Source organism: Pogona vitticeps, chromosome 4 (assembly GCF_051106095.1).
Source record: "Pogona vitticeps strain Pit_001003342236 chromosome 4, PviZW2.1, whole genome shotgun sequence".
NCBI lineage: Eukaryota > Metazoa > Chordata > Lepidosauria > Squamata > Agamidae > Pogona > Pogona vitticeps.
This window is the reverse complement of record NC_135786.1, coordinates 55,249,038-55,261,363: the sequence shown is the minus strand read 5'-3', so window position 1 is coordinate 55,261,363 and position 12,326 is coordinate 55,249,038. Positions and strand designations below refer to the sequence as shown.

The 12,326-nt window shown below is 43.1% G+C and overlaps 1 protein-coding gene across 3 annotated transcripts in view; it reads left to right on the top strand.

Moving 5' to 3' along the window:
- Window positions 1–237: 237 nt before the first annotated feature.
- Window positions 238–12,326, top strand: part of ITPR3 (inositol 1,4,5-trisphosphate receptor type 3) — a 129,722-nt gene continuing 117,633 nt past the window's right edge. For all 3 annotated transcript variants that reach the window (XR_012086332.2, XR_002300734.3, XM_020795844.3), the window contains exon 1: window positions 238–578. Coding sequence is in view for 1 of the 3 variants with exons in the window: in XM_020795844.3 (XP_020651503.3) it covers window positions 490–578 (89 nt within the window). In the remaining 2 variants the exon portion in view is untranslated. The remainder of the gene's footprint in view (window positions 579–12,326) is intronic.

The following is a 12,326-nucleotide window of genomic DNA, read 5'->3' as shown; positions in this document are numbered from 1 at the left end:
TGGCCCTCGGGGGCGTGGCTTCCCTCCCTCTGCACACCCGCCCCCCCATCCCCATCCCCATCGCGATTTGCATCGCACATTTCAGCAGGACTTCCTGATCGCTTTCTATTGGCTGCAGGTACGAAAAAGAGAGAGAGTACCAGGGGAAACTCATGCAAATCTCTGGTCGGTTCCGCACTCCTTGCCGCCGCCCCCCCCCCGCGGCACCTCTTGCAGCCGATCCTCCAGAAACCACTTCTCGTCTCCTCCTCGTTGCCGTCGAAGCATAAGCACGTGTGACCGGAGAGATCGCTCCGGATCCTGCCCCTCCGGTTTGCCCGTTTGCCGGGCGGAGGAGGATTTGTGGAGCAGAAGTTTTCGGCGCCACCACCAGCCACATGGTGGAAGATCGGAGTGGGAGGTGAAGGACGAGACGGAAGGGGGGGCCGGCAGCGGTGGCGGCGCAAAAAACCGAGAAAGGCATCATCAGGAGGTCAAGACGCGGGAACCATGAATGAGATGTCCAGTTTCTTGCACATTGGGGACATTGTCTCCTTGTACGCCGAAGGGTCGGTCAACGGTTTCATCAGCACTTTGGGGTGAGTGACAGACGGCACCTTTCTGGCGGCAGGAAGGGAAGGGTGGGTGAGGAGGAGGAGGAGGAGAAAATCCTTCCGAGAGAGAGAGAGAGAGAGAGAGAGAGAAAGTTGCGAGGTGTTTTTTTTTTTTAATGAAGCCAACGAAAAAAGAAAGAGCAAACAGAATTGCCCCCTCCCTTAAGGCTGCCTCGCTTCGGTGGGTGAAGAAGCGTTGAGCCCAGTGCCGTGCAGAGCGCGATTCTAACGGACTGGACAAAAATGGGTTAATAGGCGATTCCGAGGCTGAAGTTGCCCTGAAGTTCCGGACGGCGCTGGAGTTCCGCGACGTTGCTTCGCTGGATTTGTTTGTAAACAGGCGGAGGCGCGCGGCGCGGGTTCAAAGCATCCGGACCCCCGCCCACGCGCCGACGCCGGGAGCTTTGGGATCGGATGGGAGGGAATTCGGAGTCTTTCCGGCAGGATCTGTGCAGGATGTACTGAAGAGCCTGATCGAAGCTCACTCAGGTTGTCCATAGATCGATATCTTCCGGCTGTGGGCTGCAATCTGTGACCAAACCAGTAGAGTGCCTGGCTTAAGGACAACCCGCGACAAGCTGCTTCCTTCCCCTCCCCTGCCCCGTCCACTTTGAACCAGGAGGCTTCCTTGAACCTGTTGGGCAACTGCTGGGGTGGGTGGGGGTGGGTGGGAGGTGAGCAGGAGTCGAGACAGGGCTGGCCTGTGAGAAGGGGTGCTCTAGTGGTCTGTGGACCTAGAGCAGCATGAAGACAAATAATGAAAATACTCTAGAGAACAGGGTCCAATCCACATATCCCCATCTGTGCAGGATACAGTCTGGTATGTGTGCTTCCTGATACTGTATACACATGCATGAACAAATTAATTTGTACTGGTTGACTATGATTAGTAGAAATTATCACGATGGCAAGAATAGGGAACAGTTTCAGTTTGGGCTGTTTTTTCTTTGCTGCTCTCTGTATATGACTAATTGCAAACGCCTATTGTTTTGCTTGAGCAACGGAACAAAATACAGTATTATCAATCCTTAACGATGTGTTATTATGGCATAAATATTCGTAGCCTCATTTTGGTGCATAAAGTGTTAAGAACCAATCTCTCTCCTGGCCATCACCATTGTTCATAATGTCGTTCAGCGATGCTCAAAAACTCTGTAACTTTGTATTCCAGCCTTGAATTCTGTTTGCCCAACTTAATCATATCAATACAGTTAATGCTAACGTTCAGGGTATAGAAAGCTGCCCTTTGCTTTCCTTCTGGAAAGACGATTTGTATCATACACTGTAGATGCCCTTCTTGAATCTCCGTGACCTGGCCTTCTTTACGCTGTCTGCTCCCAGTTAGCCCTCCCACTCATGTTCCTGCTTTCCCCTAATCCCTCCTTTCACCTTTGTCATGCCTTCTGCTTAAGGTTGCAAGCCTGCTGGGCAGGAACTTTGTCATTTTCAGCACCTAGTGCATGGGGCTGGCGCTCAATCAATGCTAATTGGTAGCCATGAATCAGTGCCTGCAAACTGTGACATAACCTGCCAAGTAGCTTGCCAGCTTACACTCCTCGGGAGCCGCTTAAAGGCTGCCATCCAGCTGTGCTGGTTCATTCTTTGCTCTGGTGGCCCCTTTGGATCCTCAACAGACTCTGCAGAGCTGTTCCCCAAAAGAAGAGAGGAACGAAGGCAACTTATGGGCTCCATGAGGGTCGACCCTTGACTTCTCTCTGTCAAGGATTTAGAGACACACAGAGATGCCTGTAAATCTGGAGTAGGAGTGAACAGTTGTGGTTAATTCCCACAAAGCCATTGTTTTCAGACTCCTTTCCCTTAGCAGGACATTGCTGGCTGGGTGGCTGGCAGGCGGAGCAATAACTTGGGTAGAGTGATCAGAGCTTTGACCCAGGGCTCCAACATTTAGAGGGTGAAAAATCTGATGGTGGAAAGGTGCAAACCCACCCATTGGCATTTGTTGGTAGAAGAGTGTGGAACTGTCTGGCCCAAGTGAGAATGCCACCTCTCCGTGCTCCTCCCCATGTGGAAGTAAATGCAAAGCATGTGGGTAAGTGTACAATCAATTTGAACGTAGTGCACTCAGGTCCAGGTGTTCCTCTTCATCCCACTGTCTGTCCCCTGCATATGCCAACTTCATGTGACCAAATAGGATAGCAAAGCCTCAGCTGCCAGGATTGATTTCTTAAGAAAAATAGTACAGTTACATGAAAGCTCATCAGTGTTTGTTGGCCCTGCGTGACCAGTGGATGAGAATAAGATAAAATTCATTTCCTGGCAGAGCTGAAGTCTTAAAGGGCAGGGATGTGCTGTATCCATGCAGCTTCCATACAGATTGCAAATGACTCCATGTTTGTGCCAGTTTTCAACAAGTTGGAGAAGATTTGATGCCCAAAGCTTGAAGGAGGCCATGCAAGTAGAAGGCATCCCCTGTACGCCAAAAGCCCCCTACAAAACAGTATCAGGTAAATGGCTCTCTAGTGACACAGGAAGACCATGTGTGACAAAAGGCACTTTGTCTTTTTCTGGAAACAGGCTCTTCTGTTGCCACTCTTCTCTTTAACACAGGTGGTTTTATGATAGTTTTATGAAGTCAGCCTTCTCAAAAACCTAGTGGCTCCCAATGAGTATGGGTATGATCTCCATCATCCTCAGCCAGACTGGCAAGTGGCCAACAGATCTGGAAGGCATCAGATTGAGAAAAAGCAACTCTAAATCAGTATCATTCTAGATACTCAATGCTTGGGAAGCAATTGATGTTCGGAGGAATGAAGAGTTATATATATATTCTCACTGTATATATATTCTCACTATATACTGCCCCATAGTGAACAGGCACTTCCTGGGTGGTGTTCAAACAGCCATGATATTATATCACAACAACAACAACAAAACAACAGTTAAATATATTAGCAATCAACAAATAACAAAACGTAGTCAGTAAAAAAACAAGTGGCATAATATCATTTGCTAAATAAAAAGGATTAAATTAATATTGACTCCAGTCTAATGTCCTAACCACTTATGCTACCTGTGCAAAGGCCACTGCGGCCTTTGTGGTACACCAGAGCATGAAATCTGCCAGACATTTTAGGTAGGTAGCATGAGACTTTAGTACTCTTTGGTTGAAATCTTGTTCCTTCATGTAGAAATCTTGTTGCTTCATGTTGTAAGTTACACTAAAGAAACCCCATTGAATCAGTGGGGATTTGGTGAGCTAACTGCTCCATATGTTCCATTGATTCGATTGGGCTTACAGTACTCTGTTTTGAACTCACTTCATGAAGCAACAGGATTTGAGTTTCTGTGCAGTCACCTATAAATGCCGGGTGCCCTGGTTGGTTACATTTAGTTTTTTGTTTCCTAAATAGGATATAGGTCAACAGAGGTGTGTATGTGTAATTAAAGAGGTGCACATGTGTATTTGTTTGCATCAAAGTACAAACATAGGTCTAAGAAGTGCTGCAAAACTGAGTGGATATTTCAGGATGGCTGTAGAAAACAATATGGGCTGCAACATGTTATGTACTTGTACCCTGGGAGATTCATGTAGACACTAGTACTAAAGACTGCCTGCAAACAAAGTCAGAAGCAGACTCTGTGAGGCAAAGGCAGAACTGCAGTTAAAAGGAAAAGGAGAAACCCAAGCATATTGGGGCAGAGAAGAACCACAACAGTATCCACAGATGGTTGCTCGGTCATCAGTATCATCAACTTGCCTAAAACAAAAACAAATTTTATGACATAATGGAAAATAGCTTTTCAAATCTGTGCCAATTACCATGCAATCCTACACTTCCTTCTCAGAATTAAGTCCCTCTGAGTTCCCTGAGATGTACGTCCAGGCGAGGGGGTAGAGTATTGTAGCTTTAATTATTAAACCAATTTGCAGTGTCCATTAAGAAGCCATCCAGAACTATTTGTGCCTTATTGTTCGCGAAATTAAAACTTGAGGTATATCTTACTGTGGTACAGTATAAAAAGAACATATGTGTCCAGCATCATGGCAGCTGATGTGTAGTATTGTGTTTGAGAGAGCAGGTATTGATTGGGAAGCCATAGCTGGCCATATAAACATTCTGCCAGGAGCTAGGTAGCCTAATTTGGGAAACTTTTCAGTATATTATATTCCACAAATCTGTTGAATAAACTGAATCTCACAATGATAGAAACAGAAAACTCACCTTTTCCAAGGAGGACATTCATATGTCTACAGGTATTCTGTTACTGTAATCTAATGTATGGTAAGTTGGTGGAGAGAGGGAAGAGGGGGTTAAGAGATGCACTAAGAGTCCAAAGTTCCTATTAGCAGCCCAGATGTTTGCATCCATTCTCAGGGTAATAATTTCTGATGGTAATTGTGGTGCAGCTTGTTGGTTAGCCTGGAACACATAGTGGTCCTCCACAAAACAAACGCAGTGTGATTTTTATCTGTAAGACTGCTGCTTGTGGTTCCTGTCTTCAGGCTAGAGTGGAACCTAGAAGGTGTTGTCATTAGATTGCATGATACTTGTTGTTAGAAAACAGCATTCCACAATGTGGTATCCTCCAGATTCATTTGACTGCACTGGCTCAACTAACTATGGAGAATGGGAGTTACACTCTTAAAACAACTGGAACATGTTGAGTCCACAAAGACTGTCTTACAATATGGATTCTTTGTGGTGTTCCGCCTAGAGTGGTCTTAACTGACTAGATAGGCGGGATATAAATAAAATAAATAAAATAAAATGAATAAAATAAATTCCTTTCCAGCTGTGAATTGGACATCATCATTGCTGTTCTGAGGCTGGATGTGACAGTTTTCACCAGCAATATTGTGCTGCATACAAAATAGTCTCCTAGTTTTTTATTTAGCTAACCTCTGCTTCTTCTTCCTGCATTTCTTTTCCTGGTTATTTTACTTGGAATGATCAGATGGATTAATCTGAACTTTTTCTTTCTCTTTACACTATTGAAGTTTACTTCCTTTCTGTATTTTATGAATTTTACTTTTTTTTTGGTATTCATTCATTCATTTAGTACTTTGCTGGGCACCTTCTTGATCCAGTAAATTCTTGGCATCCTTCGATAAATCCATGTTTTAGATTCTTCTATCATTTTAAGAATTGCCTAGGTTGAAGTCCATGTTTCCATGCCATACAGTAGAACCATAATACAAAGCACTGGGTGTTGTGCATTCTCAGAGCAGATTATGCATTCAAAAGACTGTCACTGCAAATTTGTAGCTTTGAAGAACAGGACTTTGGTGATTGGCTAAATGAATTCAAGAAATGAAGTTCAGAATCTGCTTTAAATCATCTTATACAGTACATCATGTTCAACGCCTTCTTTAGTCTTCCCAAGTGTATGGCAATGGATGAGGTCTTCAGGTTTGATGCAGTACTGCCACTGATGAGAGGTTTCTTTACAAGAAGGATGAAATGGCACAAAAGGAGTTTTAGATACAAAGTATCTCATCTGAATCAAAGATTGAAACAAGGAGAATGACTTGGGGATCTATAATGAATTTTATCTTATTGTGTAAATTGTGTATTTATGTATACTAATTGTAATTATGTTCCATTTGCAAATATTAGATACTTTGATGTTCTATTAGGAAGGATTATAGAATCATAGAATTGTTGTAGGGTTGGAAGGGACCTTGGAGGTTTTCTAGTCCAACTCCCTGCCCAAAGCAGGAGACCTCATACCATCCTGGACAGATGGCTGTTCAATTTTTTCTTGAAAACCTCCAGCAATTGGGCACCCACAACATCAGGAGACAAGCTGTTCCACTGCTTAATGGTTCTCACTGTCAGGAAATTCCTCATTTCCAGGTTGGATCTCCCTCTGACGAGTCAGAGAGTCACATGGATGTGACTCTCTGACTTGGTCCTCCCAATCACTCTGGCACAGATCTAGGAAAAGTTAGTTTTGGAATATAAATCCCAGAATCCCCCGGCCAAATAAGATTCTAGGAGCTGCAGCCCACAAATTAACTTTTCCAAGCTGGTGCTGTGGATATGGAAGGGAAAAGGGAAAGGAGGATTAAAATAATCTTTAACTTAATCTATAACTTAATAAAAGGAAGCTCCCGTGTAACTTGTATGTATGTATGTATGTATGTATGTATGTATGTATGTATGTATGTATGTATGTATGTATGTATTTAATTGCAGTACCTGAATTTGGTGTTCCACCTCAGTTTAAAATGTGTCCCTTGTGCTTTCATTTCAGTCTCAACATGTGTTCTTTGCTATGCTGGCATTCAGAACTGGTCAAAATGCTGAAATTACATAAATGACAAGTTTGGAATAAACGCTAGAGACAATTAAAGGCTCCTTGCAGAAATGAAAGGTTGCTGTCTTGTAACAGAAGAATCTACTGGTGACCAAACAAGCTGAAGGAAAATTGCCTGAGGGCTAAATAAAGCTGCCAGTTCCACCCTTTAGTCACATACTTAGCTTTGTAGGCTTTGCTTTAATCTTAAGAAAGAACAGGCAGGTAGAGAAGAAAAGTCTAGCAAGAATGCTCATTTAAAGCAGCAATCCGGATCACAGGGGAGCTTCCTTTTATTAGCAGACCTAGAGAATAGGACCAGGGGCCATTAAAAGCTGAGGCAAAGACAGAAGTGAAGATCAGGTTTATCCCTAGGTGGCTATCTCCTGTGCTCCATGGTAAGGGGCATTGCTCACTGCGTCAGGAGCAGGAAGAACTCCCCTTCTCTCAGTATCAGTTGTGCTTCTCCTGTCCAAGGATACCAGAGAGGGAGGAAACATGGAGGCCTTGATGTGGAGAGCAGGGTGTGGCATGTATTTGCCTATGTGTCATCTTTCCTTGGAAAAACGATACACATCTTTAAGAACTAAAATGATTCATAAATGAGAATGGAATGTGGGTGGCGGTCACACAATCCAAATGCTAGGCTGGATTGAGAATCATATCATCCAAAACTATACATATATGTGTGTTGTGTGTGCGTATGTGTGTGTGTACATATACATGTATGCATGCATGCAGGTGAGGTTTGATAAGAAAGGGGGAAGCTTGGCTTGTGTCATAATATTCTGTGTCATAATATTCCTGAATTCTGCTATGGAGTTGGCGGAATGCTTAGCACTCAGAATGGCTTACAGAAGAATGTGTCCAAAGGGAGTTGTCCTCTGTTCAGTCCCAATTGTGGTCCACCTAGTCCTGTCCTGTCCAGAAATAGGAGAAGCTCTGCAAAACCACCAGCAGGTGACTGAGGCTAAGGCCCTCGGTATGCCAGCTACCAGCTCTGCTGCCGACCACCACCAGTGGCAGTAATGAAGTGGCATTTTTCAGACACACATAAAGAGACTTAATTGCCACTGCCTTGCTGGGATAGGAAGTTAGGGCATGGCAAGTTTTATTTTTGGGACACAACAGGAAAGAAGATATGGCTCTCTGTTCTTTAGTCCTTTCTACTAATTGCTGCTTTTTTTTCTTTGCTTCTTGTTGGGAATTGTTTTGTCTTAAGCTAAATTAAGCCACTTTATACCAAAGCTTGATAACATTATTTTTTGGGCTCATGACTTCCAGAATTTCCCAGCTGTCACATAAATAGTCCAAAAATACTTGGCTAGGTGAGATTTAGCGCATAGAGTCAACTTGTTTTTCCCTCCAGCCCAACAAGGTACTTCTTATGTTCATCAACCTTGTTGTTGTTATGTGCTGTCAAGTCACCTTTGACATGTGGCGAACCCATGAGTGAGTGACCTCCAGAATGTTTTGTCCTCAACAGCCCTATTCAGCCCTTGCAAACTCAGTGCCATGATTTACTTTGTGGAGTCAATTCATCTCATATTTAGTATCACACTTTTTCTGCTGCATTTTTCCTGTTATTATTGTCTTTCAATTTTTCTATGATGATGATGATGACGACGACGTTGTCGTCGTCGTCGTCGTCGTCATCATCATCTTTTCCAGTGACTCGACTCTTCTCATTATGTGCCCAAATTACAAAAGTCTCTGTCTTGTCATTTTTGCTTCATGAGACACTTCAGACTTGATTTGACCTAGAACCAATTTGGTTTCTGGCAGTCCAGGCAGTCCAGGTTATCTGCAAACCTTACAGTACTTTAAATATAGAAAGGGCAGATATGTACAACACTCTACTCTGTGACAAGAAAATTTAAGAGAAGGAGAAGAAGACTCGCTTACTATAAAATGAGTTTCCAGTACTGCTTTGTTAATGTCCAATGCAACCAGTGGATCATATGGAGAAATGATTGTTTGTTCATGGAAGACTGCCCCAAGAGATGATGGGCTGTCGTTTGTTTGAATGCTTACATCACGGCTATCTAGAGTTCTCCAACCAGCATTTGGGTTAGGAAGAGGTTGGGCATCTGTCTGTCAAGGATATTGTAGTTGCAAGATTTTGGAATTAAATAGGGGTTTGTGAAAGATGAACCCAAAAATCCTTTCTAACTCTATAAATCTATTATTTTAAAAGTACCCCACTGAACCGTAATGTAGCCCTCCTCCTCTTCAGAACATGTTTGGGGTACCATTCACTTGGTTTAAACAGACATTGTAAACACACACCATACAGTGATTTGAATTAATGATTCTTCCCATGACAAGCCACAAACTTGAATTTTGTTGGGGCAGGGATGCTTACCCTTGTTGCAGAGACTGGTGCATACAAAAAAGTATGTGAGAAACTGAATATGACTATGTGTCATGAATGCACTCTGACCCCTTCCCCTTCAGCTTTGAGTAAACATGGCTGAATGTGTGGCTGCTATTTAGTTTAAAATCACACCTGTTGATTAACTATTATTGTGGTTGCTGATAAATTTGAAGGGTGGGGCTCTGAAACAGTAACCGCACTTGAAGGAGCGGTTGGACACACAAGTGATGTGAACTTTAATTCTTTGCAGGTTTCCTTGCAATAGATCTCCTTCACCAGATATTCAGTTTCTTTTTGGGCCCAGTTTAAAATACCCCTTTTTGTTTTTAAGCCTCTGCAGTAGTTGGCTTCCTCATATCTGTGCTGGTTTCTCATGCTTTATTTGCTGCCTCTTTCTCCTCTTTCTTGTACTTTTGGCTAAATTGGCTCATTTTGTTTTGTCTGTATTCTTTCCTTCATGCAGTTGATGCTTTTCTCTAAAATTCACTCCTTCCTTTCCTTACACCCATACCTCCTTTTTTGCAGGGGTGTTTAAAAAATGCATCTGTCCTTGGTCTTTGACCTTTAGTCTCTGTTTCTTCTCCTCATTCTTTGTACAATCCACAGCAAATGGATGCATTTGCCCTTAAAAACAACAGAAGGAGGTGAGCTCTTTAATAGCCACCACTCATTTTATTGTTGGGGAAATGCTACTTCATCTCAAAGGGCCCATTAGTAGGATGGTGTTTGAGTGATGTTCCCAAGACATGTACTCGTTTGGAAAATGTCTTGTGGGAATTAATTTGGAAGCCCTGGTAAGTAAAAAAAGTCATAAACAACTGCATGAACTAAATATATAAATTGTAGTCTTCACGTTCAAAACTATTGCCTTTTGTGGTTAAAAAAAGGTAAAGGTTCCCCTTGACAAAGGGACGTGGTGGCACTGCGGGCTAAACCGCAGAAGCCTGTGCTGCAGGGTCAGAAGACCGAGCAGTCGTAAGATCGAATCCACGCGATGGAGTGAGCGCCCGTCGCTTGTCCCAGCTCCCGCCAACCTAGCGGTTCGAAAGCATGCAAATGCAAGTAGATAAATAGGGACCACCTTGGTGGGAAGGTAACAGCGTTCTGTGTCTAAGTCGCACTGGCCATGTGACCACGGAAAGATTGTCTTTGGACAAAAAAAAAAACGCTGGCTCTATGGCTTGGAAACGGGGATGAGCACCGCCCCCTAGAGTTGAACATGACTGGACAAAAATTGTCAAGGGGAACCTTTACCTTTACCTTTTTTTCCCCTTGACAATTTGTCCAGTCATGTCTGACTCTAGGCGGCGGTGCTCATCCCCATTTCCAAGCCATACTAATGGGCCCTTTGAGATGAAGTAGCAATCCGCTGTGGTCACGTGGCCAGCCTGACTAGACATGGAACGCTGTTTCCTTTCCCACTAAAGTGGTACCTATTTATCTACTCGCATTTTTTTTTTTTGCATTTTGTATACTTTCGAACCACTAGGTTGGCGGGAGCTGGGACAAGCGACGGCGGCTCACTCCGTCGCGTGGATTCGATCTTACAACTGCAGTGCTTCTGACCTTGGAGCACAGAGGCTTCAGCGGTTTTACCCACAGCGCCACCACGGCCCAATTGCCTTTTGTGGTAGACCTCAGCAATTTGCAGTGCCCCATGTTTGAAATGTCACTGTCATGAAAAAATTTAAGTGAGAAGTAGTAGCTTTATCTGCAGAGATCAGTTCCCCAAAGTTATTTTTCCCCAGTGTGAATCATTGGGAAGCATCACATGTAAACACATGAGATTCTAGGAAATATGATAATTAGGCCTACTCTACTAGCCCTTCCCATGGAGGAAAAAACCTCAGTTAGTAGAAGTTTAGCACTCCTAATTAGCTACTGACTATTACAAGAATCTCTAGTACTATTTGACATGGTCCCACTACTGATACATTACAAAACTCCATAGTAGGACATAGCAAATTTTAGAGCAGGGTTGAAGAAACTTTTAGCCTTCCATATGCTTTGACCTACAAGCCCATCAGACCAAACTACGTACTATGACCAATGTTGAGGAATTGTTGGTACTATAGTCTGAAAAACTTCGAAAAGTAATAGTTCTCTACCCCTGTTTTAGGCTCTTATGGGTTGAGTCTGGAAATGTTACTTTCTGTAAGTTACTGTACTTTCTGTAATAGCTCTGGCTGTGGTGACTGGGATAATTTTTGGAGTTCTAGACCAAAAAAAGTAACTTTATAAAACTGTGCACTAGTGGTGGCTGCTTGTGTACTGAAAAAGCAAATGTGTTTTCTACAGTCTGTCCTCTTGCTGGTTGTACATTGTCTGGTGGCTGGGAGGAACAATGGCATCCTTTGCTGTCACATCAAGGCTGCTGTTGAATGCAAGGAAAAAAAAATCAAAATGATGAAAAACCTCTGAAAACTTGCAGTTATGTCTGGAGCAACTTGCTGAAAGCCACCCAGACTGGTTCTACTCATAGGAAGCACAGTGGGGAATTGAACTCTTTACCTGTGAAGCCAGGTACCTAAACCACTGAACCATCCGGATCGGGTTCTTTTGGACAGATTTTTTGTTAGATTATTTTTTTAAGCAGATACTTTAGCACAGTGACAAATACAAATGCATTTTTATTTCCTGCCTGTAGAGATGTAAAAGCATGCTTGGAGCAATCAGTAGTTTTCATCTGAAAAAATCTTACCAGATCCGAGTTATGGACCCATTTTAACACTGTTTTTTTTTTTCCACTGTTGAAAAAATGTAAGAGGAAATGTGCAACAGAACAGAACAAAGTACTTAATGGAGGACTCAAGCCCCTGGCAATTACTTGTAGAGATTGAAAGTGAATCTACTCATCTAATTGCAGCTATTGCTTGCTAATTTGAATTTTTATCTCTTGATGGATGGTGACGGCTTGTTTGTTTTTATTACTTCACAGTTATTTGATGGCAGCCATTTTTTCACAGCATATCTACATTAAATGAATTGTTGGAGTGTGGTTGTGGGGGAAGCGGGCTGTCATAGGATCTGACAAGCTGCTCTTGACCTGTGTGCTTTCAGTTCAACACCTAACTAGAGTTTCTGTAGATGCAAAT